Source organism: Ursus maritimus, unplaced genomic scaffold, assembly GCF_017311325.1.
Source record: "Ursus maritimus isolate PB19 unplaced genomic scaffold, ASM1731132v1 scaffold_14, whole genome shotgun sequence".
NCBI classification, from domain to species: Eukaryota; Metazoa; Chordata; class Mammalia; order Carnivora; family Ursidae; genus Ursus; species Ursus maritimus.
The window spans coordinates 8943944-8970133 of record NW_024423786.1 but is presented as its reverse complement, the minus strand read 5'-3'; the positions used below and the strand labels follow the sequence as shown (position 1 = coordinate 8970133).

The following is a 26190-nucleotide window of genomic DNA, read 5'->3' as shown; positions in this document are numbered from 1 at the left end:
TATATATATATATATATATATATATATATATTTAACACCAATGGAAGTATTCTATACCCATCTTTTCATCTTGCTTTTTTCCACCTAAACATATTTTGAGATTTTTCCTTTGCAGCCATGGAGGTCCTGCATCCTCCTTTTTTTTTTTTTTTTTTTAAGATTTTATTTATTTGACAGAGAGAGATACAGCGAGAGAGGAAACACAAGCAGGCAGAGTGGGAGAGGGAGAAGCAGGCTTCCCACTGAGCAGGGAGCCCGATGCCGGGCTCCATCCCAGGACCCTGGGATCATGACCTGAGCCGAAGGCAGACGCTTAATGACTGAGCTACCCAGGCACCCCCGACTGAGCCACCCAGGTGCCCCTGAATCCTCCTTTTTTAACAGCTGCTTGGTTCCATATAGCAGATGTGTCATAATTCATTAAACAGCTCCATAGCAATGGACATTTAGGTTGTCTCCAATCTCTTAACATTTCAGACAATGATGTGGTGAACATCCTTGTACCCTGTCACTGTGCACATGAGCAGAGATCCCTGTCTGATAAATTCTTAGAAGCAGCTCTGTCAGGAGAGCCCTGCCTCTCAAACTCCCACCAGCCTTGCCTTCTCAGACCCTGCCCCAGCCAGCTCCCCACACACTCCTGACTCCAGCTTGTACTTCTCAGGGACCTGCAGCCATGTCACCATTTTGGTAGTCCTCTCCTGGGCTCTGTCCTGAAGTACTTGGAGCCCCAGCTCAAAGACCTTTAGCTCTGGCTATTGCAAAACAATACAGTTCGAATGTCTCCTCATCATACCAAACTCAAATTATCCAAAATCAAACCTGAAATTTCCCCCATCCCCTTGAATTTGGTCAATGAGATAATATCATCCCAAGCATGGCAATGGGAAACCTCGGAGTTATTTCTGAAAAAAAAAAAAAAATTTTTTTTTGGTCCTTCCCCTTCAATCCGATCTGTCACTATGCCCTGCCCTCGAATTGCTCAATCTTGTTCTCTGTAGCAGGTAAGGCTGACTCCCTCCCCAATATCCATTCCCAGCACCCTTTCTGCTTCTTAAAAGAGCCATGAATTTGGCTCTGTATTGATTCCTCCAGCTGAGTTCTTTCACGGAAGCTGACCCCCTCCCAACTCGAGATGGAGGATTATTCTAGTATGCACTATTAGTCCAGGGCTGAGCATGTGGCTTAACTGGATGAAAGAGAATGACCTAGATGGTTGAGGGAAGGTTTTAGCTTTTCTACCGAGCACTCCAGTTGCTACCAGCAGGCCCTTTAGGACCCAAAGAGGAAGCAACCGTGGGTAGCAGACCAAAAGAAATCTGGCTCCTTCATGAGCTGCTGAGAAACTGGTTCCACTGAACCCAGAGCCTGCCTCCCAGTCAACTTCCACTTCTGTGGTTTTGCTGGTTAAGTGACTTGAAGCTACAGTTTTCTTTTACCTGCAGCCAAAAGCATCCTAAGCATCTGGGACCACCAGTCCCAGAACAAGCACATCATCGTTGCAGGACCCAGACTGCTAAAGCTGTGCCTTAATTAAGTCCCTAACTCCGGTCCCCAGTTCTGCATGCCTGTGCCAGTGTCATTTTGTATTTTATTTCCTCCAGAGCCTCCTCAATCCCTACAAGATCAACACCCAGCTCTTTAGGCTTGACTTCTGAGGTCCTATGTGATTAGCAGAGGCCTGGTTATACAGTAGAGAGGGCTGAATTTTGGAGCCAGAGACCAGGATGGGAGGTGGGGCTTTAAGCCATTAAACCTTTGGACATCTCAGCTTCCCTGTGTGTAAAATAAGCACCTACTTCGTCCTTCTTTGCACTTATTAAAGGAAGTATAATGATCTTGCTTGTTTACATGTTAATTCATTGATCATTTGTTTCCCCCAGTTGAACGTAAGCCACATGAGCACAAAGAGATTTTTCTCTCTGATGGCAGATGCTCAGATATCCCAGCTGCTGGGAGGGCTAGCAGCCGACTGCCCCCAGCCAAGAGCACCCTTCAAGGATGGCCTCGGTAGACAAGGTGACATCCCCTCCAAGGACTGACAGGTTCTGCTGAAGACAAATGTGGGGGGAGGGGGACATAGAGGTCTGCCTCTCCCCTCTCAGTTGGGACAGCTCTAAAGGGTTGCTCCACCTTTAGAACTGCTCATAGAGCTGTTCAAGATTTCTAGCAAGGCTGCCTGCAGCATGGCTTGACTTCGCCCTGCTCCTTCCCAAGGTGTGCACCCCAAGAATGCTCCCTCACCATTCTGCTAGATACTAATTTCGGCCGTCTCAGAGTCTGCTTCCTGGGTTTCCCATTGCCATGTCCCTGCATGTCACAGAGCCTGTGGCATGGTGGGTGCTCATTAAATATGTTTGTTGAATGAGTCTGTGAATGAATGAAGTGAACATTCCTCTAGCCTCAGTTTTTTTATCTGTAAAAGTAGGATGATGTCCTAAGTGTCACAGAGTCCCTGTGAAGATACAGAGAGATGACATTTATGGGAGCACCTGGCACCGGGCCAGGCACAGATGAAGAGCCAGCACCACAGGCTGAGTGGACACCCACTGGATGCCAGAGACAAAGCTAGCAAGTTGCCCAGAAAAGAAACATAAAGCTGAATTTTTAATTAGCTTTTCCCTTCAGAATCTCCAAGTTTGGCAGGTCAAGTGTCAAGAACATAAACAAGACAGGAGACACACAGAGCTATAGAGGGTGAAAGATGAAGTGATATGGGATGAAGTGGTGAAGAGGATGGGGGGAGTACCACCAGGACCATCTCACTTTGCATGAATGGCCAGAGATGGCATTCTAGGCGGGGTGCACGGCCTGAGTAAGGGCAAGAGACCGGGCCTAGGGCAAAGTTTGGTTTGCAAAGAGAGGCTCACAGCAACACAATAGCAGAAAGTAAGCTTGAAATGGAGGCTGGGTCAGATCACCAAGGCTAATGGAGTGCAGGCTTCATTTAGAGTGGAGCTGGGAGCCACAGAAGGTTTCTGAGTGGGAGAGAATAGTGACCAGAACGGTGCTTGAGACAGATGAAGACACCGCTGTGCGGTGGGTGGACCGCAGGAGGAGGGCTGCAGGTCTGGTTCTTGTGTTTTCTCCGAGGGATGGTAAGTCTCCAGAGGGAACCCGCCTGAGTCCCTGCCTACCCGCCCTGCAGCACCACGCACGGGCTGGCCACAGAGCGAGCCCTCAGCAAATCGTTACTGGACTGCACAGAACTCAGGGACATTTTATTTTGTTATGGTTGGGAAGGGAAATACTCTCAACTACGCTTCCAGAAACTACTGAATGAGGAGCCCAAACCAAACATTCCACCAGGAACAGGAGGCCAAAACCCTGATAACATATAACAGACCATCACACCCAGCCCTTGGGGACCCAAGTGGCAATGTATTAGCACTCATTGCCTGCATTTCTAGCATGACTTTCATGCCTGTAGAGGTTGGGGGTGGCAGGCTGCTTTTCTACAGGAAATGTGCACACTGTAGAAAATTCTACCTGACCAAACAGGGCCCAGCCACAGCAGCCGGGGCTCCTCAGGGTTGAAGGGCAGAGCCCTGTCTCTCTGACCCAAATAAGTCTGTAAAAATCAGGTGGCAGGTATCTCCAGCCCTGCCTTTTTCTTCTGTCCACAACTCATGCCAGTTCAACTTCCTTTCTGGCCACATAACTCTGCAGTGGGAGCGGTGGCATGTGCATTGAAGGGAGGTTAGCAGCATCCTGGGCCTCTAACCACTAGATGCCAGTAGCATTCCCCACCCCAACCCCAAGCTGGGACAAAGAAAATGATCTCAGATGCAGCCAAATGTTCCCTGGGGTGCAAAACCACCCTGGGTGAGAACCACAGCTCTAGACCAAGGACTCCAAGTGGCAGCTCTTCTCTGGCCTACAGACATGTTTTATTTGGCCTTTCGGTGTTTTCAAAAATCTGACTTGTTTCTTCAGCATCTAAAAAATCAGGAAATTCCCTTTACAAGTCTTGATTTTCAGCTTCTCTTGAAAAACTAGAAGACCTGGCAATACCAAGTCCCTACTTGGAGTATGGCTCCCCTCTAGGTGAGGCTTGTGCTCTCTGGTTGGCCACGGTGCCCAGCATCTCCCTTCACCCGTCCACGTCACTCACTGGCCCATGGAGGCATCTGAGTTTGTGACCTAGAAACCAGTGGGGTCTGTAGGGTCTCTCAGAGGGCGGCCCTCTGAATCCCCTGGCACCCATCAAGGACGGCAATCCCAGATGTGCTAAGATGGACCTGGGAGAGGGCCTTTTTAACAAGTGCCCTGCTCCTATCCTGACACTTGAGAGCCACTGAAGAGTCTGGCTCCCGAGACCCAACTTCCTGGCTCCCCCATGGCCCCTGACACCACTGCCTGCTGTGAGTTCTCAGAGCCCCCGTACCTGTCCTCCTGCCTGCACTACCTCCTCTTGTACCTCTGTGGCCAACTCCTCACCTGGCTTCAGTTCAATCTACATAAGCTTTTACTGAATACTTATTAGATACCAGCCTCAACTAGGTACTAAAGACCCAAAGCTGAAAGAGATACAGTCCCTGCTTTATCAACTGCAGCTAGCATTTATGAAGTACTTTCCATGTGCTGAATACTGTCCAAGGACCCTTCCATACATTATGTAATGAAACCTTGAAGGTAGGTATTATTATTATGCCCACTTGATAGACAAGGGCTGGAGGATCAGAAGGGTGGAGCAACTTGCCCTGGGTTACACAGCTAAGCAGTCGCAGACTCCAGAGATGGCACTTGTCATGCCTTCCTGTGGCCTGCTTCTGCAGGGCTTAGCATGAGATGCAGGCACACAGATGAAAGAAGCCATTGCAATGCTGTGAGAGCAATGAGTCCAGGACACAAAGAAGATACAAAGGAGGGTGTGCCCTCTGGCAGGACACCACCTGCCTGTCCAATGCACTTTCCCACCGTCTGTGCAGGAATCTACATCCCTGGCCCTCATTCCCACTTGCAGGCAGACCCAGTTCTCCTTAGCTTGGTCCTTCTTGGCCCACCTGCCCTGCTAGAAAAAAATGAGCCATGATGACCACCTTTCACTTCTCCCTTTCTCCTTCTGATAACGGGAGATGAGATATGGTGGGACTGACCCCTGCTTAACATTGTCATACAGGATGGTCCATCAGTCCTGGGACCCAGTGTGACCAAGTGCTCCAGCACCTTGTGTCTAGTGACTGGGTCAGAGACAGAAATGTATTCCAGGCCGAGCCAACGAGAATCTTCCCCAGGAGCTTTCTAACAACCACACTCTCAGATCCTCGCTCCTCTGGGGTTGCTAAGCTAGGATGTCAGGAGTCTTGGGCTTGTCTGCAGCCATCTTGCCCACCATGAGGAAAGTTGAGGCCTTGACAACAGGATTTGTGTCTAGATCTAGTGAAGCCTAAACAAGACTCTACCTCTGAACTTTCAGTTTAAAGGATCCAATAAATTGTCATTTTTGCTGATGTGAAAGAATACTGATATAATCTGTGCTTGTGTCAGTCTGAATATACCAGAATGCCCACAGAGCAAGACAGCCACCTGAAAACCCTCCACCAAGCACAAGCTTTGTTGCAAAAGGACCAATTCCAACCACAGCATAAGCTCCTTAAAGGCTGGGACTGTGGCTTCCTGTAGTTTTGATCACAAAGACTTGCATACAGAAGAGCTCTATAAATGCCTGTTTGTGAGCTAATATGCAGAAGCAATAGGAAGGGAGTAAAAGGTGGTCATCGTTGAATCTCTCTAATTTTTTTCCAAAAAACCCACACGTTCGTGTCAACGTGGGATCAGCTGGCAAAATTTTTTTTAACACAATAGTTCCTGAGTGAAATCAATTTCTTTGCTCTGTGAAAACCTTGCCATGGGTGATTGATTTATTTTTCAATGCAGGGCTAATCATGCTTTTGGGGTCCTATATTATAGGTACTGGGACTTTATGAGCTGTATTTGAGAAGTTCTATTTTTATTTGTTTTTTTAACATTTTATTTATTTGTCGGGGGGGAGAGCACAAGCAGGGGAAGCAGCAGGCAGAGGGAGAAGCAAGCTCCTCAGTGAGCAAGGAGCCTGATGCGGGACTTGATCCCAGGACCCTGGCTGGGATCATGACCTGAGCCGAAGGCAGTCTCCTAACCAACTGAGCCACCCAGGCATCCCAATTTCTATTTTTAAAAAGCAAACCAATAGGCGGGTCATTTCCAGTGCTCAAGTCTAGAAAAAAAATAGCATCCTAAAATGTTGGGGTTTAATGACAAGACTCCCTCCACTTGTCTAAAAGGAGACCATTCTAAACAGTCCTCAAGAAAATGTTAAAGTCAGGAGTGAGGTGGAGGCTTCCTCAACTCTCACTTATCCACAGGGCCTCCCTTCTACCGGGCAGGGCTGTTCCAGCAAGGTTTATCTCTCTTTGCTCGGCTAGATGTTCTCATGTTGGGCAATCTTTGGGGACAGTTCATAGTTTTCCTAGTTCTGGGGTTCCAAGCAAACAATAGTAAACAAATAAACAAAACTAAATAAAACAAAAATTTTTCTCTCCTTTAGTTCTAAATCCCACTGTGTTTCCACCCTCCTGCTTGTTTTCTAAGCAAATAACAAAACTTGAGACCCACAGATGTTCTCTATTTAAATATATGATATATGTACCACTGGCCATCTCCCAGAGCAATTATGCTCTTAATTCCCAAGCAAAGGCTGAAAAGGCGTGTCTCAGAGGGATGGAGCTTCTCTAGTTTGTCCTGGAAGGTCAGCTTATCCCTGGAAACAGCAGTTTGGACAGCTAGCTGGCTGTTTCTCCCAGCTGTGTCCTAGCTTGCCAATAACTGGGCTGTGGGCATTCTGCCACATCACGGCCCCTTGTCCCCAAACATCATCCGTAACCTAGTCTCTGCTCCATCTTCCATCTGAACCCTCATTACTCTTCCCCTCTCCTCCATTGTCGTCTCTTCCCTGCTCCTGGACACCTCCCTGCTTTTCTTCCCCCTCCCACACTAGTCTATGTCTCCTGGTGCTGCAGCTCTAAATGCTGTCATCTGCATGTCTACGCAAGAGTCTGGAATGCACACTGGAGCCCTGACTCTTCCCCTGTTGCTGGGGCTGGGATGAGACTGCAGGAAGCAGGAAGGCCTGGGGACCACTCATCAGAGGTTCTTGGCAGTGGTGGGCCCCAGCGATGCATACCCCGGAGGCCGGCAATATCACTGTCCTCCCCCTGTAATCATTCCCAGCATCTCTCTGGGATGCTGTTTGCACTGAGGGCTTCCATTCTTACAATAACAGGTCTGAGGAAGTCCAAGCATACCTTGGAATGACTACAAACAAGTGACCTGACAGGCTAGGAGTTTCTGGATCTCTACTAGTAATACTAAATATTATTATTAATAATATTTATTATCATTGTTAATAATAATGCTTAGGACTATTACTACTACTAATACTTGTCAGTATAGATAATGACAATAACAATACCTATTGTTCATTGATCTCGCAGCATGTACCAGGCCCAATGACACCAGCTTTACAGCTGACATCTCACTTAAGCCTAATATCAGCCCTCTACGGGAGGCACAATCATTAAACTACCACCCCCCCCCCTTTAGAGATTAGGACACAGGAGCTCAGGGAGAGTGAGTCATTTGCCCAAGAGCTGGTAGACGTGATTCCCTCAAGCATTCCATACTGCTGCCTCCAATGGGAGAGTTAGCACTCTCTGAGCCTTTAGAATTTTTTCCCCCAAACATTCCAAAATAATTATAAAACATGGATACTCCTCTGCCTTTAGTATAAAAGGCACACTGACATTTACAAGGCTCTGCTTTGGATCTTCATAAATATCAGATAACACACAGTGCCCAGTGCCATTTCACAGAATCTTCTGTTATCTGTGATCAAGTCCCTCCCCTCCCCCTGGCCTCCAGGTCAAGGCAGAAGGAGATGGGGTGGAATGCTGGCCTAAGTCTCTGTGGAAGCAGAGTATATTCAGGAGTACTCTTTCTGGACTATGTCCCTGATGTCAGCCTACTTTTTTTTTTTTTTTTTTTTTGGCCATGAATCTCTTACAGATGAGGAGAGAAAAATTTGGAGTGAAAGAAGGGGAGCCTGTGTCCTGGGCTATCTTCCTAAAAAGCTATCTTCCTAAAAAACCAGTACCTATGAAAACCCGAAACCACTGAGTTTTGAGCTGTTTTTTCCCCTCTCTACATGACCTACAAGGTGAATACAAATGTTGTCAGGCTTATTCGTTGGATTCAAACATTATTAATCGCTTATTACTGCTGCATCCCTGACCCAAGACATCACTTTCACTTCCTTGTCATTTCATCATCTGATCTTCTATTTCATTTGCATTGTCTGTGAACAAGATGTCATGAGGATTGCGTTGGCACTTCAAAAATGTTTGTACCCGGGGCGCCTGGGTGGTTTAGTCAGTTAAGCATCCAACTCTTGACTTTGGCTCAGATTGTGATCTCAGGGTCATGGCATCAAGCCCTGCGGGAGGCTCTGTACTCCAGGCAGAGTCAGCTTGTCCCTCTCCCTCTGCTCCCCGCCCCCACTTGTGCTGTCTCTCTAATAAAGAAATAAATAAAATCTTTGGAAAAGAAATGTCTCTACCCATCTATGCACCACCTTTGCACCCATTCACCCATCCACCAATCTACTTATCCACCCAACTCCTCATCCATCTATCAATCCACCCATGAGCCTACCCATCCACCCCTCTACTTGCCCATCCATCCCTTCCTTCCTCTGTATTCCCATATTACCCTCCCTGATCCAGGCCCCTGCTACCCTTCACCACCAATCTGTGTATCAGTGTGCGTGTGTAATAACATAACTGCTCTCCTTGGGTCCAGCGTCTCTCTTTCAAAGCCATCAGATACACCAAATTAATCATCCTTAAACTTGGCTCTGATTATGTCATCCCCTATGCAAGAACCTTCAGTGGTTTTCCAGTGTGTAGAAAATAAAGCCCAACTTCTCATCCTGACATCCAAGGGCTTCCTTCATCTGTCTCCAACTGGCCTTTCCTCCCCGCCCCCTTAATTTCAGTTCTCCAATATTTTAAAACCTACAGAAGAGTAGAGAGAAGAATAACAAATGCTCATGAACATGCCATCCAAATTGGATTCTTCCATTTTGGCTTCAAAACTACTCTTAGAAAGCAAAATGTTACAATATTCAGATACAACTGGAGCGTTCTTTGTCCCCTTCCTTTCTCCCTTATTCCTCACTGCTACTCTGCAGCTAGTGTGTCCTCTTACACAGCCCACCTTTGCATGGCTTCAGGTCACACAGGTGTCTAACAGTATAAACAATATGAACTATTACTTTCTGTTTTAACTTGTTTAAAAACATCATAGCTCACCTCGCTTTTTTCACCCAGCATTGCATTTTCCAGTTTTATCCACATTGATACATATAGATGTAATTCCTTCATCTTCAGGACTGTATGCTATTCCATTATATGACTATCTATAGCTTATTTAGCCATCCCCTTCGCGATGGACATTTAGGTGATTTTTCTTTGTTTCTTTACTATAAACACTATTGTAGCAAACATCCTCATACAGCGTGTGTGTGTGTGTGAGAGAGAGAGATGTTAGAATATTTTTATAGATTATACTTAGAGGTGGAACTGATCGGTCATAGGGTATATGCCTCTCCCTTCACTGTTGCTAGGTACTGCCCAATTGTTTTCCAATTTGCATGTTTACTAGGAGGTTATGAGAGCCCCTGTTGCTCCACATTCTTGTCAGCACTTAGGACTGTCCTACCAGTCTAATGGGAGTCAAACTGTGTCTCATTTTGTTTTCTCTTTACTTATCTGTTGTTGCAGGAAGATTTTTTTATTTTTATATAATGGCATTTATCAGTATTTTTCTTTACAGTTTGTGCTTTTTTATGTTTCCTTTATGCAGAAGAAACATTCCTTTTTATATTTCTTTTCCTACCACCAAGGTTTTAAATATAACCTCCTACATTTTCTTCCATAGTTTCAAAGTTCTGCTTTTTACCTTTAGTGCTTTAATCTTTCTAGAATATATTTTTGTGAACTAAGATAGAAGTCTTATTTTTCTATATAAAAAAACATGTGTGTGTGTATGTGTAAAATCATTTCCTAAAAATAACCCCCAAAACGACAACCAGTGGAATCCACTCTATTTCTAAATAGTCTACCCTCTCCCTGACCAATCCATAATGTACCACTGTCACCTACTTTGCCCTCATTTGCAAAAGGTTCCGCTCTCCCATTAGTTAGCTGACCTAGTACTGCTCTAGTACCTACTATTTTCCTGACTATCACTTTAGAGGAAGTCTCAATATCTGATAAGGCAAATGCTTCAACAAAAATTTAAAAAATAACCTACAGATCTTATTTTCTTATCACGCTGAGATAAAGTTAGAAAGTAAAAGCAAGTACAAAGCTTTAAAAAAAAAACCTTTGGAACTAAAATAAACATAATTCTGAATAAATAATGGGTCAAAGAAGAAGTTGCCATGGAAATTATGAAATATTTATATCTACATGATCATGAAAGCATCACTCATCAAAACTTCTAGGATGCAGCTAATTTGTAGCATTAATGGCATTAATTTTCAATCATTCTTGTTTTCTGATGTATGCACTTTTTATATTGCATTTTCTAATTGGACATAGCTGACACAGAGGAACATTATTAATTTCTGTAACCAGCCATCTTACTGAATTCTCTTCAGCAGGAAGTATGATATTTGCGGTTGGCTTTTGGTAAATACCCTTAACAGGCTAAGGATGTTCCCATTTATTCCTATTTGCTAAGAGTTTTTGTCTTAAATGGTGAAGAGATAGAAGCATGCCTTTTAAAAGTCAAGAATACTTGGGCACCTGGGTGGCTCAGTTGGTTAAGTGCCCTACTCTTGATTTAGGCTTGGGACATGATCTCAGGGTCCTAGGATTGAGCCCCACATTAGGCTTAGCACCCATCAGGGAGTCTGCTTCAGGATTTTCTCCCTCCTTTTGCCCCTCCCCACACTTGCTCATGTGCTCTCTCTCTCTCAAATAAATAAATAAATCTTAAAAAAACTTTTTAAATAAAAGGCAAGAACACCACTTCTCTCCCATTTCCCTTCATACTGAACTAGATGGAGGTCCTAGCCAATATAATAAGGCAAGAAAAAGAAATGAGAGGTTATAAAAGAAGAGACAAGGCCACCACCATTTAGAACTAATCAGTGAGTGGCTTCCTGAGCATATTTTCTTATTTCTGTCCCTTTGTTTAACCTGTTTGCTGTGAATAAAATATTCCTTCATTCTATCTTCAAACTTAAGTCTCACTATGTTCTCTCTCAAAATCCCAATAACCATCTTTTTTTTTTATTAATAATGATTTTTTATTATATTATGTTAGTCACCATACAGTACATCCCCGGTTTTCGATGTAAGGCTCGATGATTCATTAGTTGTGTATAACACCCAGTGCACCATGCAATATGTGCCCTCCTTACTACCCATCACCAGTCTATCCCATTTCCCAATAACCATCTTAATAATAGCTAATATTTATTGATTCCTAAAAACCAAGTAGTGGTTTTATATCATCTTCATTCAATCCTATAACAACCCCATGAAGAAGGTTATTATTAGCTTCATCTTGAAAATAACAAAACTCAGAAGACCAAGAGATTAGGCTGAGCTCACATGGCCAGAAAGTGGCAGAACAGGGACTGAGCCAAAGTGTCTGTAGCCCTAAACACTGCATCGAACAGCAACACCAACCTACCTGTTCATGATGCAGGACCCAGACATGTCTGTCCATCAGCCTTTTCTCTGGTCTGAATTCCTGGGTCTGACTTTTCTCAAATCCCTGCATATCTGTGGGGACACTGTGATGTGCAACCCAGGTCCCTTTCAGGATCAGAGTACTTAGGTCCCTAGCTGTGAGGAGTGCTGTTGGCAGACACCCCAGCTGTTGTCCCTCTTTGGAACTGCCTTAGCTAAAGGGGTATCTGCCCAAGACCACGTGCCCTTCTGGGAGCAATAAGAGGGTATAAAGGCCCAGCCTCCTCACCCCTACTCAAGAGAACTCAGAAGGGCCACCTCAGCTTTGGAGCTCCCCCAAGAAGTCAACTGAGGCTTTAGTTGTGACTGCACCATAGCCCAACTTCTCCATTCACTGACTCCTGCTTTCCTTCCTTTCCTTTTGCAGGTGGGGACCCCCAAGAGTACTTGCTAATATACTCCTGCATTATAAGCACTCTCAGTCAGCTTCCTGGGGAACCCACAATGGAATAAATCCTAATCCTTCAAGACTCACTTCAAATGCTGCATCCGCAACATTAAACCTTCCCCGAGCCCCAACCCCCAGCCCAGATTTGAAGTGTTCCTCCCTCTGAACCCATGTCCCTCTCTGCTGTATTCTAACCACAGCTACACACCTGTATCTTTGCTTCCATTCTGCAGTGTGAACTCCCTGAAAGGGCACTGTGTCTGACTCATCTCTCTGTCTTCTTTAGCAACTGTCTACCACCAAGCATGGGCTCCAGTCAGACACATCCAGACTCAAATCCCAGCTCACCTTTATCAGCATCAGTTCCCTCATCTGTAAAATGGGATGATGACAGCATCTTGCACTTAGGCTTTAAGAATTAAATATCTATGGAATGCTTAGCCCAGAGCCCAGCACACAGTAAGCACTCACTGTTTGCTTTCTATAATTATTGTTTACCTACTGTCATGATAGCACTAATATATGTTTATTGAATGAGTCGGGAATGCCTGATGGTGACCAGTTCAGCAGGCTCTACTAGCACAGTGAGTCTTCCCAACTTCATCTCCCTGGGAGCCAGTGGAGATTGGCTGAAGGTTTCTCATTCCCTTGGCAGCTTGCCCACTTCACTCTCTCTCTCCATGCAGGCCTCCTAGCTGGACCTGCCAGCATGCAAACCCTCACTCTCTCCTGCAATCAAGAAATAAAAAACAAACTTGGCTTTGAATCCAAGGCCATGGGTTCTTTTGATCTTGGTTACAAAGCAAGGCAATTATTGGACACAAAAGCCCTGATTTATTTATGAAATGCGACGGACATCTTCGAGGCGGGAACGAAAAAGCTCACTGAAGACCAAGACCTATTGCCACACAGTGAATGGCTGCTTTCAAACACAAGCCCCCCAGATGCCTTCTCGTCTCTGCTAAGAGTCTTTCCTCATTAGTGCTTCCTCCAGAACACCGCGGTTTCCAACAATCAAATTCACTTCACGGCTAGGCAAGTAATTAAATTCGGCAGGCATCAGAGCATGGAATAATGGATGGCTATTGTTGAGGAGGCTGAGACTGAAAATGGAATGAATGGGCTCCCATGCCCTGTCTCAGACACCGAAGGGGCAGGAAGGGAGAGCAGGCAGGGTGCAGATGGACCCTCCCCACCGGGGCTCTGCAGGGGTTAGTGGATTCCGTACAGGAGCTGGAGTGGAAAACCTGCCTTTGGGGCCACACACTGTACTTACCAGAGGTAGGCCTCAGTTTCCTCACCTGTAAAACAAGGAGGTAAGTCATTCTCCATGTGTGGTCCCCAGACCACAGCAGCATCACCAGGGGCTTGTGAGAAATGCAGATTCTCGGGCCTCTCTCCACTCTCCTGAATCAGACACTGGCGGAGAGGGCCTAGCAGTCTGTTTAACAAGACCTCCAGGTGGTGTTTCTGATGCTAGAATTTGTGAACCACTGGTGGATCATGCTTAAAAATGAGGCCACAAATTCAAATGCACAAAGGGCCAGGGAGGCAAAATAAAGGAGCCAAGCAGGCGTGCTACACTAGACAACAGCAGGGACCCTGGGATGGTGGGGACAGTGTGGCCTGCCTAAAGGGGCTAGCAGCTACTCAGTTCCAGCTAACCAAGTATGGACCTGTGTGGATCTGATATTGGCAAAGCTTCTTTTTAAGGATTTATTTATTTATTACTTGAAAGAGAGAGAGAGAGAGCACGCTCGGGGAGGTGAAGAGCAGAGGGAGGGAGAGGAAGAGAGAGAGGGAGAGGGAGAGGGAGAATCTCCAATAGACTCCCTGCTGAGCATGGAGCCCAAAGTGGGGCTTGATCTCATGACCCTGAGATCATGACCTGAGTAGAAATCAAGAGTCGGATGCTTAACCAACTGAGCCACCCAGATGCCCCTCGGAGGCTCTTATTTTTGAAGAGAAACACAAAGTCCTAATTTTTATGTGAAACCCCACAATTTTTAAATATTGGTTTAATTTTTCTTAACATAGTGAGGGCCACAGAGATTATCCTTACGAACCAAATTCAGCTGAAGCTTGCCATTTTGCAGCCTCCCTTCTGAGTTGCCTTGGACTTCCATCATGATATACTCTACCACTGTGCTCTTGACTTTCTCCGAACACTGAACTCCGAACCTCCTTTCCCCACTTGGCAGACTCCTATTCATCCTTCAATGCCCAAATCAAAAGTCACCCACTGTGAACTCATCCTCAACCCTCTGACCCACTTCCCACCCCTCCACTAAGAAGGTGAAGAAGAATCAAACATGGGGTTAAAGAATTGACACACAGCAGAAGGTAATACAGAGGGAGACATGGAGAAACTATAAAACAGGCTTTCCCCACAGAGGAGGAATTAGGACCTCTTGGAAGAGTTACCCTATTGCTGCTTGAAAAATCACTTAAATAAAAACACTGGTCCCATTTGACCAGAATCTAATAAAATGAAGTTTTAAAAGACCAAATATAAAGAAACACAAGTGCAGAACTTGTAAGATAGATTAAAAAAAAACACTTGGCATGAAAATACCTGGGGATTCAAGCAGGGAGCTCAGAGGGAGCCAACCATGTGATGAGACTAAGGTCAAAAAGGCAAATGCCTGCATAGATTTCATTATTAGAAATAATGTGGCTAGAGAACCCTGCTCTACTCTTCGCTGGTCAGATCCTCCTGGAGTATTCTGAATGGTTCTGAGTGCTAACTTGTGCAGGCTGGGAAAGCCTGGGGCATGACCTAGGTGGGGGGGGGGGGGGGAACAAAGCCAAATCACAGGGGAAAACTGAAGGACCTGGAATATTTACCCAGAGGTGGGGAAGACCTGGCTGGGGGATCATGATTTCTGTCCAAGAGCAATTGATAAGTTTTCATGTGGATTGATCTGTGTGGCCCTCGTGGATGTGACCAGGACCATGAGTGTAAACACTGAGATTTCATCTCAACACTGGGGAGAATTTTCTATTGATCGTGATTGTCCAGATGGAATGAGCCATCCTGAGAGGTAACGAAGACCCTTTATGTGGGACATCTAGCGGCGGGAGAACAACTACAGGGGATGATAAAGGGACCAGAACAGAGGCCTAGTGGACATCTATTGCTTTATTTCTCCCTTCTTTTTTTTTTAAAGAGAGGGAGACAGAGTGAGAGCAAGAGCAAGCAGGGGGGATGGAGGGAGGGGTAGGGGCAGAGGGAAAGAGAGAATCTTAAGCAGAGCCCAATGCAGGGCTCGATCTCACAACCCTGAGATCATGACCTGAGTTGAAATCAAGAGTGGAATGCCTAACTGACTGAGCCATCCAGGAGGCCTTCTCCCTTCTTCTTGTAAGAGGACTCCATGGGTTGGGTAGAGTTGAATGCACACCCGGCCTCAGGGGTGGGGTTGTTTCCAGGCCTGATCAGTCAGAGCACTGCATCTCCCTGCAGCTTCAGGAGCGCTCGAATGACCCATGCTGAGCCCAGAAGACTCCATACTGGGAGAAGGGTGCTCTCACTCTCCACGGGACTTGAAGCAGGTGCGATGTGAGCCCGGAGCTGCAGGGGACCATGTGGTCATCACATGGAGAGAGAGATTATGAGAGAGCCCTTCACCCCACACCAAGAAAAATGTTAGAAAACAGAGAAAATTGGAGCAGAGTTGCAGAGAGAATGAAGTTCTTTTGTGCCCCTGAAGCCCCCACACCTGAAGCCAGACTTGGCTCTGGGGAACTGGTAAGTCCCTTTCCTCCTTCAAGCCAGCTGAGCTGGGTTTCTGTTTTTGGCCACCAGAAAAGCCCTGATCACTAGGATCTCAGCCAGATCCTTTTGCTATGACAGATCTTTATCTGACACTTAAAGTAAGGGCCAGCCACATGCATTCGTCCACATGCCCACAGGAATCCTGGGATAGTTTGCGGAACTTGAAGTGCTGCCTCTAGTTGCCAGAAGAGACTTCACTGTGAAAGCGGAACTGGAGAATCATGAGGAGGGAGGTTATTAAGTCAGAGTGTCCTGAGTCAGGGAGAAGCTGGCAGGCAGAGCCGCTGCCCCAGACCCAAGCAGGAAGGACACCTGGCCTGGAAGCTACTCCCACCTCCTGCAGGTGCATGGGTACAGCAGGACTTGGTGGGATGGTGAAGGAACACCCACCCGAGTGCTAGGACCCAGCTCAGGAATGGGGAGGGTGCTCCATTCTTCAGGGTCACGAGTGGGCTGCCATTTAATGATGAGTGCCTGCTGGATGCCAGGCGTGTGCTGGACACTTGGCCTACCTCGGCTCTTCCAAGCAGCCTCCTGAAGTAGGCACTGTCACCGCCTCCATCTCTCAGATGCGAATGCCGAGGCTCGGAGACTTGCCCAGGTTCATGAGTCAGTGAGGGGTGGTTCTGGAACAAACTCTCAAAGCCCGGCCATGCTGCCTCCTGCTGGTGATGACCACAGGCCCAAAGTGGACAAGTCTGGGTTCTCCTGCAGGTTTGCAGGCTGGACCTCCTCATTTGTAGAATGGGGTGACTGACGATCCCCCCCACCAGTCTGACCAGGGGCTGGCCTCCCTGTTGTTCCAAGGTCTGCAGGATCTATTATACAGAAGGAGTGCAGCCTCCGTGCCGAGATTATCTATAACTGATGTGACACAAAGGGCCGGCACTGGGCTAAATCAGTCAGCCAGGCCTGTCCTCAGCTCTCTCCCGGCCCACAGGGGCCAGGTCGCTTCCTTTGTTCCACCGGCCGTGGCCTGGTAACAAGGCAGCCAGAAGCTCAGCTGTCGACCTTTTTTCATTATTTTCTACCCTGTTAACCTCCATCACCAGTGACGCTGCTGTCAGCCTAAATGAGAACTGAAAAGATTTATCTCACTTGTCCCAGGGCTCAGTCAGGAAAAAGACCCTTCATTTCCTAACAGCCCTGATGACCCTTTCTCTGCGAGTTGCTTCCCACCCAGGAAAAAGATGTGACAGCAGAAGGCGGGGGCTTGGGACAAGAGCGAGTGATCGGAATCACCTCGGCCTGGCTTTGCAAAGCACCATGGGTTTTTTTCTTTATTGCCCTGTATTTACCTTCCTAATTATATTTGCTTACACAGATATTCAACTTGGACGACGTTTCATAGACACAGCCCCAGGAGGGGCCAGCGCATATTGCGTGGTGGGAGGGAATGAGCCTGTGATCGCAGTTCCACTGTAGAAGTCATCCTCCAAGCGGACAATCCAAACACAGACCACAGACAGATTATTACATTTCAAATCCAGTTGTCCTCTTCCCCATGCTTCTAGCAATCCCGGATCCCCTAATCCCCGAAACTGGCGCCTGGCAAGAACAGACGAGCGCGATAACTTCAGCAGTAACACTCTTACGGACTCGTTGGTACAATGGCGGCCAACTTTCCTGAACACCTACTCTCTGTGCCTTACTTGGGGTCAACACCCTCTTAACCCTCCTCACTGCCCTGTGGGTTTTTTTTATCCCCATCTCACAAATGAAGAGACCAAGGCACAGAGTTAAAGTAACAACGCACAAAGACACACAGCTGATAAATGATGGAACCAGGATCATGAAACCAGAAATTTAAGAACTCGGGACCCAGAGACCACACCCTGAGCCACTCCCTCGATAATACCTTCCCCTTCTTCACAGGTGCACTGTTTCCTTTAACCCTCACACTGCCCCTGGCTTCCCACTTAAGTGGGAACTTAACTCCTTTTGATCGACACAGAAGATGAGACGCACAGAGGCTAGAGGACTAGCCTGTTTTACAGAGCGGGAAACTGAAGTCCGTAGAGGTGGTGGGTTCACACTACACATGTCCACAGCATCTACTGTTTGCCAGGCACTGTGCAAGGGGCTTGGGACACAGAGACCTCACATACAAGTGACTGCTCCCTGCACACTTGACTTCTGGGAGTTCATATGGGTAAAACCTTCTGAAAGCAACCAAGCATTTTGTTAAAAGCCTTAAAAATAGGCAAACTTTTGACCCAAAAATTCCTGATGCAGAAAACAATCACAGGATAATAGTAGTGAATGTGATAAAAGTATATATACAAAGAAGCTCACCTCAGCGTTACTTAGAAGAGTAAAATAATGGAAATAACTCGAGTGTTCAACAATAAAAGATTGGTTAAATAAATTAGGGTAAGCTGTATCATGAAATACTATGGAATCATTAAAAATGGTACAGAAATAAACTTACTGACATGGGAAAATCTTGTAATACTGTGTTATATAATTTATTAGGTAACATAAGCAGACAGTAAAATCATATATGCAATCTCATCTCATTCAGGAAATGTATACTGGAAAATGTATACATATGAAAACTTAACAGAAATTGTATTTGCCTATGTATGTATAAAGACATCCCTATGGCACCAAAGTGATTATTGCAATGATAACATTCCCAGTGATTTTAATTTTTGTGTGTGTGCTCATGTCCATTTTTCCAAATGTCCTAGAATGAACATGTGGTACTTGCCAACCATGCAGAGATTTTTATTTTTACGCAGGTGGTGGCTGAAGTGGCTAAGGCCACCAGCCATATCAAGGATTCAGACTCAGGGTCTGGGACACCACATCCAGCCCTCAGCCCCTTGCACCCTTCAACACACCTGCCCTCCCGATCCCATGGCCCCAAACCATATCTCACCCTGGCTGGCCATTTTGTCATGGTCAGCCTGGGGCAGAGATATCTGAGCAGGTGGAGTGGCCCCCTTGCTCACCTTTTTGAAGAGTCTGATGACATCCTCACTGATCTGTGAGAGGCGGACAATGACATTGTTCATGAAGATGTCATTGAGGGTGGCATGATCTCGACTCTCCCGCCTGGTCTGATGCAGGACCAGATACCAACAGTTCACGGGCGAGAGGAGGTACTGGTCCTTCCTGTGGAAACCAAGGCAGGTCAGGTTGGCTTCACTGGACCTGGCAACCACACAGTGCTCTGCATTGTCATCCACCGTAGCTCACCGGGCCCCTTCAAGCTCAGTTTCATTAGAACACATTTACAGGTAGTGAAGCGATCCCCCCAAGGTCCCAGAGCAGTGCTGGGGCCAAAGCCAGGTCTTTTGGCTCTAAGGCCTATCCCATTCTCCTCTCCTCCAGCATGTGGCATCTGCTATGTGCATCGCTCCTTTCTGGGCAGAAGCTGCCTTCCTTGGGGCTCAGAAATACTCAACCAATCATGTTTGAAATACTCGTATTAGCTCTAAAACTATGCAGTGGAAACACAAAAAGTGGATTCCTCCTTTTCCCTTCCCTGCCTCTCCCAACCTCTTTGTTCTCTCCCAGGGCCAGCTTCTGTCTCTTGGCCTCTTGGAAACACATCTTTGTCTCTCGATGGAGCTGGGGGCTTGGACGGTTTCAGGTTCTGTATTTGGGAGGATGTTAACCCATCTTCCCAAATGGGATGCTTGGGTAAAGTACATAGAAGATAAATAAACCTTTCTCCTGTAACAACTGATAGATTCTTAGCATCCTCTAAGATGGGTGTTATGCTAAAACAGGGGTTCTCAAAGTGTGGTCCTCAGACCATCAGCAACATCACCTGGAACCTTGTTGGAAATGCAGATTCTCAAGCCCCACTCCAGACCTGCTAAATCAGGAACTCTAGAGGTGGCAGTCTGGGTTCTCTATGCCCTCTAAGGGATTCTTTTTTTTTTTTTTTTAAAGATTTTATTTATTTATCGGACAGAGAGAGACACAGCGAGAGAGGTAACACCAGCAGCGGGAGTGGGAGAGGGAGAAGTAGGCTTCCCGCTGAGCAGGCAGCCTGATGTGGGGCTCGATCCCAGGACCCTGCATCATGACCTGAGCCAAAGGCAGACGCCTAACAACTGAGCCACCCAGGCACACTGCCCTCTAAGGGATTCTGATTCACACTAAAGTCTGAGAGTCACAGAGCTACCTACCACACTTTCCCAAGGCTTAAGAAATGGATGTTTCTGAAAAATGAAATGGGGGACTATCCCTCTCTTGTCTATGCTTTCCCAAAGGCCCCTCTGTTATCCTCAGTAAAGGGCATATACATTCTATTCTCCAGGAAGAAAGAGGGAAAGATAATTAGAAACCAAGATCAAACCCATAATCTCACATTGCCACATGTGGTAATGTGCTGTGTTTTTGCCTGATTCTTCCCTCACACCGCTTCCCAGGATGGGAAGGAGATGGCGGAGAGGCAGGATGTGGAAGAGAGGATCTCCTGAGGGTGGTGGTCTCCAAAGCTCCCCCCAGACCCGCATTGCTCCCCTCACACCCTCAGGGTGGGCCACCTCCGAGGGCTGACCATGGATGCGATCAGCCACCCACTAGCGGTGTTTTTGAGGAAGGGGATTCTGCTGACTCTCACTATGACCACATCATCCTCCCACAGCCAAAGGGATATACTGGGGGGTGCAGCCCTGACAGCCTCTAGGCACCCGTAGCACCCCTATGTCCCACCCCCCACCCCAACTCCTGAGCTTGGGAAGGACAGGTTAAGGGGGGGCCTCCTGACTTACAGGAATTTTCTTGCTATCACCAAATGAGCTAAAAATCTATCTAGGAAGCAGGAACTGGGGAGAAGGGAATTTGGTTTAGAGGATGGTTATGGTGGGAAATGCCTAAAGAAAAGGGAAGGGACAGGCCACCATAGAAAAAAATGAACAAATTCCTACTTGCTTATAGCCTAGAGAAAAGGCTAGAACACAAAAATCCAACCACCCTGCCCAAATCCTTCAGCACTTCCTCTGTCAGGTCTCGGGTGGGCTGTGAGTGACAGTGACACCAATGCGCCAGAGGGGCTTCCTCCCAAGTGGCTGAGACAGAAGAAAGGATTACAGTGGAAGGTGATAACGTGCTATAATAGAGACACATGCAGAGCGTCGGTTCTGCTTGAAAAGTTGGAAAAGGCACTGCTCTCCTCCTGTGCTCTCCACATCCCGGGTACACGGGCCCCTTTCCTATGTGACAGGTTCCCTCCCGCCTGGGGCCCTCACGCATGCTGTTCCCTCCATCTGGAATCCACAAACCCCAGCCCTTCTCATGACTGCCTCCTTCTCTTCCTCTCAGTCTCACCTTCAATGACACCTCTGCAGAGAACATGCCTGTGACTGCATGCTAAGGCGTGGGTCCTCAAACTGTGGTACCCGGACCAGCAACATTGGCATCAGTTGAGAACTTGTTGGAAATGCAAGTTCTCAGGGCCACCCCAGGCCATTTAATAAGAAACCCTAGCGGTAGGCCCAAGCATCCATGTTCTAATCAGCCCTCTGGGTGTTCTAACACACTCAGGTTTGAGAACATTTGCCTTAAGGAGTTTCCATCCCCACCCCTCACCCTCCTGTAAGTTCTTTCAGAGGAGGGACTGTTGTGTTCCAGGCACCACATCCAACACCCAGCAATGTGCCTGACTCATAGTAGATACTATGGAAGAAAGACCCATGAGAAAAGTACACATTTGTGCTGGGTCTTGAAGAATGGGTAGGAGTTTTCCAAACAGCCAGAGGGGCAGAGACAGAGAGAGAATTGTAGACAGAGGGCACCAGGGATAAAAGATAGATAATAGCTCAGTAGAGCTAGAATTTCAAATATGTTAAGGGAAGACTGGTAGGACATGAGGCTGGAGAGACAGATTAAGGGCTTGATTGTAGGAGGCAATGAATGCCAGGCTAATGAGCTTGGAATTTATTCTCTAAGGCACATGGTTCTCTACCTGGATTGCACAGTAGAATCACCTGAGGAGCTTTAAGAAAACACCAAGACCCAGGCCCCATCCAAGACCAATTAAATAAAAATCTCTAGGTGTAGAGCCTTAGTACTGGTATTTTTTAAAACATTTTCTGTAAGATTCTAATGTGCAGCCAGGGCTAAGAATGCCTGCTATGGACAGTGAGAATCATGAAAGTTACTTAAGCAGAGGTATGATCTAACCAATCTGTGTTTAGGTCACTGAGGGCAGATTGCAGGATGGATGGATGGATGGATGGATGGATGGATGGATGGATGAGTAAGTGGAGGGATGGGTGGATAGATAGGTGAGTGGAGGCATTAACGGGTAGATGGATGGGTGGAGGGGTGAGTGGATGGATGGGTAGGTGAATGGGTAGATGGGTAGATGGGTGGGTGGGTAGGTGAATGAGTAGATGGGTGGATGGATGAGTGGACTGATAGATGGATGAGTGGATGGGAGGATGGATGGGTATAGGCAAAGGCATGGGGCTGGAGGGAGGACCAGTCAGGACTTGTTTAGTCCAGGAGAAGAGAGATGATGAGGGCTTGGGTGGGTGGCAGTGTGGCCAGAGAAGGCTGGACTTGAGAGATACCTCAACAGAAGAGCAGACTATCTTGGAGACCTCCTAGAAATAGAAAGGAAGGAGGAGGAGGGAGGAGTGGATAGTGATTCCAAGCTTTGGATCTCGGGCAACTGGGTGGATGCTGATGACACAGACTGAGATAAGAACTGCAAGGGAGAAGCAGGCTTGGACAGAAAACACTTTGCACATCCCATTTTTCACTGCTTCCCAGGTGCTGATAGACATGGAAAGATTAAAGGAAAGATGAGATAATTGAGCTGTTACTTAAATTACTTCAGGGGCTTAGCTCAGTCTGGGATGCAAGAATTGAACAGCATCGGGGAATTAAATGTACAAAATTTATGGAAGTCACAGCCAGAAGGTGAATTTCAGGTGGGGGAGAAAGAAGACGAGTGATCTTGAAAGGGTACAGAAGTGCTGGGATGGCTTAGGGACCATTAAATTAGGTCACCTGGTCAGAGAGACTCGGTAAGAGAAAGACAAAAAGGACGGCACTTTCCTTATCAGAAGCTGTAGGCAGGAGGCAATCTGAGCAGTCTCAGACGGGAATTCTGCAGGGAGGCAGGGGCACGGAGGCAAGGGGGCAATGTAACCTGAAAGCAACCAAGGACTCATCAAGCTAGAGTGAGCAGCTGCTGGGAAGATGGGGGCCTTGGTTCTCTCAGGCTTCACTCACTCACTCTGTGTGTGTGTGTGTGTGTGTGTGTGTGTGTGTGTGTGTGTCCGCGCACGTGCAACCCTGCGTGCCTGTGTGTGTGAGCGAGCGCACGCATACCGGGCACAGCAAGGCACTGAGCATGCAGCAGGGACCACAGCAGGCGAGACCCTGCTCCCACATGCCTTCTGCTCACTCAAGTGAGGGGGACACACAAGGGAACAGAAGACGATGACACAGCCTCCTGAACGTAGTGATGAGAAGGAGCTGTGGAGCAGAGGAGGGCCTCCTTGCCCACATTTGGTGGTGAGGTGGTGGATGGCTTCCCAGAGGAAGCACTTCTAGACTGAGAAATAAAGGCTGCAATAGAGTTTGAAAGGGCAGAGCTTTCTAGATGGAGAAGTATGGTGAACAAAGGCCCAGAGGGAGGCCGGAGAGACTATGTGGATAAATAGAACATAGTGGGGGGTGGGGGCTAGAGTATGGTATTCTGGGGTGTAGGTGGGAGAGACAAATGAGGTTGGAAATTAGGAAGAAGCCACATAGCCAAGAGCCTTTATAAGTCTCATTAGAGAGTTTGAGCTTTGTTCTCAAGTCAGTGGGGAGCCATCAAAAAGTCTAGATCAGGGGAGTGAAAGGGTAAAATTGCATTTGCAGACTCTTGCTTTGACTACTCTGTGGAGGACAGGCTCAAAGGGGCCAAGAGAGAAGTTGAGGGATTCAAGAAATACCGAGGTAGTGAACATACTGGGCCTGGAGACTGAACTGATGGGGTTTGGGATGGGGGTGAGGAGGGAGGAAGAGACGTCCATGATGACTCCCGAGTTTCCTGGGTTGGGCATCTGGGAGAGCAGGGGTGGCATCTGCTAAGCTGAGGGAGAGCAGGGCAGTGGTAATGTAGGAAGGGAAGGAGATGAGCTCTGTTTGAACATAACAAGTCTAAAGGGCTTCTGGAACACCCAGATGGTGATATCTGGGCTAAGGAAACAAATGGGGAAGCTAGCAGCAAGCACTCGGATGGTATTTGAAACCATAGAATGACATGGAACTCTACAAATGTGCATGACCACGTGGCAGAAGAGGCAAATCTTTGGGAGGCCTGGCCAGGCTGCAGCTGGAGGGATGGGGTAGGGCTGTGCTCTTCCCCCCGCCCCCCGCCCCAGTTACCTAGGATGGGGATAATGAGCCAGCCCTTCCTTCTCTGCAGAGATGCTGCCCAGGCCTGCCATCCAACCAGCGGGCCCATCTTCCTCTATCCCAGTGTGGAAGACTGCTTGTTCTGCTCCGCTCACCTTCTCCCAGCCCTGGCTCCCTTGGTGTGGAGCAGTTCATTTGTAGACTAAAAGGCTGGGGTAAACAGGGCTGTCCACAGCCAGGGGCAGGGGCCAGAGCTGACCACTCCATGGAAAGCTGCCACTTGTGGTCTTGGACAAAATGGTACCAGGCTCTCACTGTATCAGAAAGCAGCAGCAAGAGCCACAGATGGGACCCAGCATGGCAAAAGAGAAAGATGCCTAGACTTGAGGGTGGGTGTTCACCGGTGTCCACCACACTGCCTATGTGACTTTATGGAGGTCACTTAACCCCTGTGGCCTGGCTACTTAAACTGTACCATTAGCCTTGGGATTAAACATCAGAAAACAGCTCCATGGTCGTCATTCATTCAGCAGTTCATCCATTCAATACATCTTTATTGAATATTTCATGTGGACTAGACCCTAGGGACATAATTTTGAGCACAACAGACACAGTTCCTGCCTCCATGGAGTTTATAGTTTAGTGGGAGAGACAGATACCCCTCAAGGAATCCTGCAAATGTGTGTCAGGTTACAACTGCAGAAAGTGCTAGAGAAGACACAGCATGGTGCCATGAGAGCCCATAACAAGGGGACCTAGCCTGGGGGTCCCTGAAGGAATCCCTGAGGAAGGAGTCTTTAGGCTAGGCTCCAAAGAAGAGTGTGTAGGGGGAAAGTGTAGGGGGATGGGGCTCAGGGGAGAGGGGCCCAGGCAGAGGGAACAGAATGGGTAAAGGCTCATGGCAGTTCAGTGCATTTAAGGAACTCAGGGGAGTTTGGTGCATTTAAGGAACTGGATAAAGGCCAATGTGGCTGGAGCCCGGGAAGCAAAGTCGGGGAAGGGAGGGACAGGTGCAGGGGGTCGAGGGCTCCAGCCGGTGCATCGATGACCATCGCACTGACCATCTGCATTGTACCGGGACTGCAGGAGGAAGCACCCAAACCACACAGGGCGGAGCTGGACACCAACCTTCCTTTCTCAGGAGGTTACTTGTCCCTTTTGAAAACAGGACCCCTTCGACCTGAGACCCAGCTCTCCATGCCAGCAGCCATTTCGGCCTGTTGCGGCCACACTTCTGGAAGATGTCACAGTGAACCTGGCCGGCGCTCTCCCCTCTAAGGCACATCCTGAGCAGCCGTTCTGCTTTGCCCATCTTGCCTCCCAGTGTCTGTGCAGCAGGCAGAAGCTGCTGAGCTAAGGCACGATGTGAGAACTTCCACACATATATGTGTATCTACTTTTTTTCTTTTTCTTTTCTTTTTTCTTTCTTTTTTTTTTTTTTTTTTTTTTTTTGGCCAGAAAACAGCAATGAAAATTTCTGGTGAGTCAAAGCTTTCTTTCTTTGGCTAGGGGAGCTGGGTATGAAGCTCCAAGAGACTGCAGCTAGAGGAGCAAGGCCTTGCCAAGCTGGGGAGCTGGGGAAATGAAATTAGCAATGAGCCAGCTTCTCCGGCTTCTCGGCTGGGGGCAGGAAAATTCCGCTTAGCAAACAGAACCTATTTCCAGGCCTTGCAGAGCCCCACGCTGCAGATGAATCCAAATCCACTGCGCTGGGACTGTGGTTCCTCCAGGAGACAGGCAAGCTCGTGCAGCTGACACCACCCCCAAGATGACAAATCCCTGCCTCTGGCTTCCTGCTCTCCTCCAGTGCGCCCTTGGGTCTTGCTCAGCAGGCTGCCAGCAAAGCTGCCCGTGAAAAGAGCTTCCTCAATTAGTTCCAGGTCCCAAAAAGTGTGGGTAAC

The 26190-nt window shown here is 47.5% G+C and overlaps 1 protein-coding gene across 1 annotated transcript in view; it reads right to left on the bottom strand.

The window, feature by feature from the left end:
* The window catches only part of SRGAP3 (SLIT-ROBO Rho GTPase activating protein 3), a 127099-nt gene that overhangs the window by 81747 nt on the left and 19162 nt on the right, over positions 1 to 26190 (bottom strand). The window contains exon 3 of the mRNA XM_040628128.1: positions 18928 to 19090. Coding sequence (XP_040484062.1) covers positions 18928 to 19090 — 163 coding nt within the window. The remainder of the gene's footprint in view (positions 1 to 18927; positions 19091 to 26190) is intronic.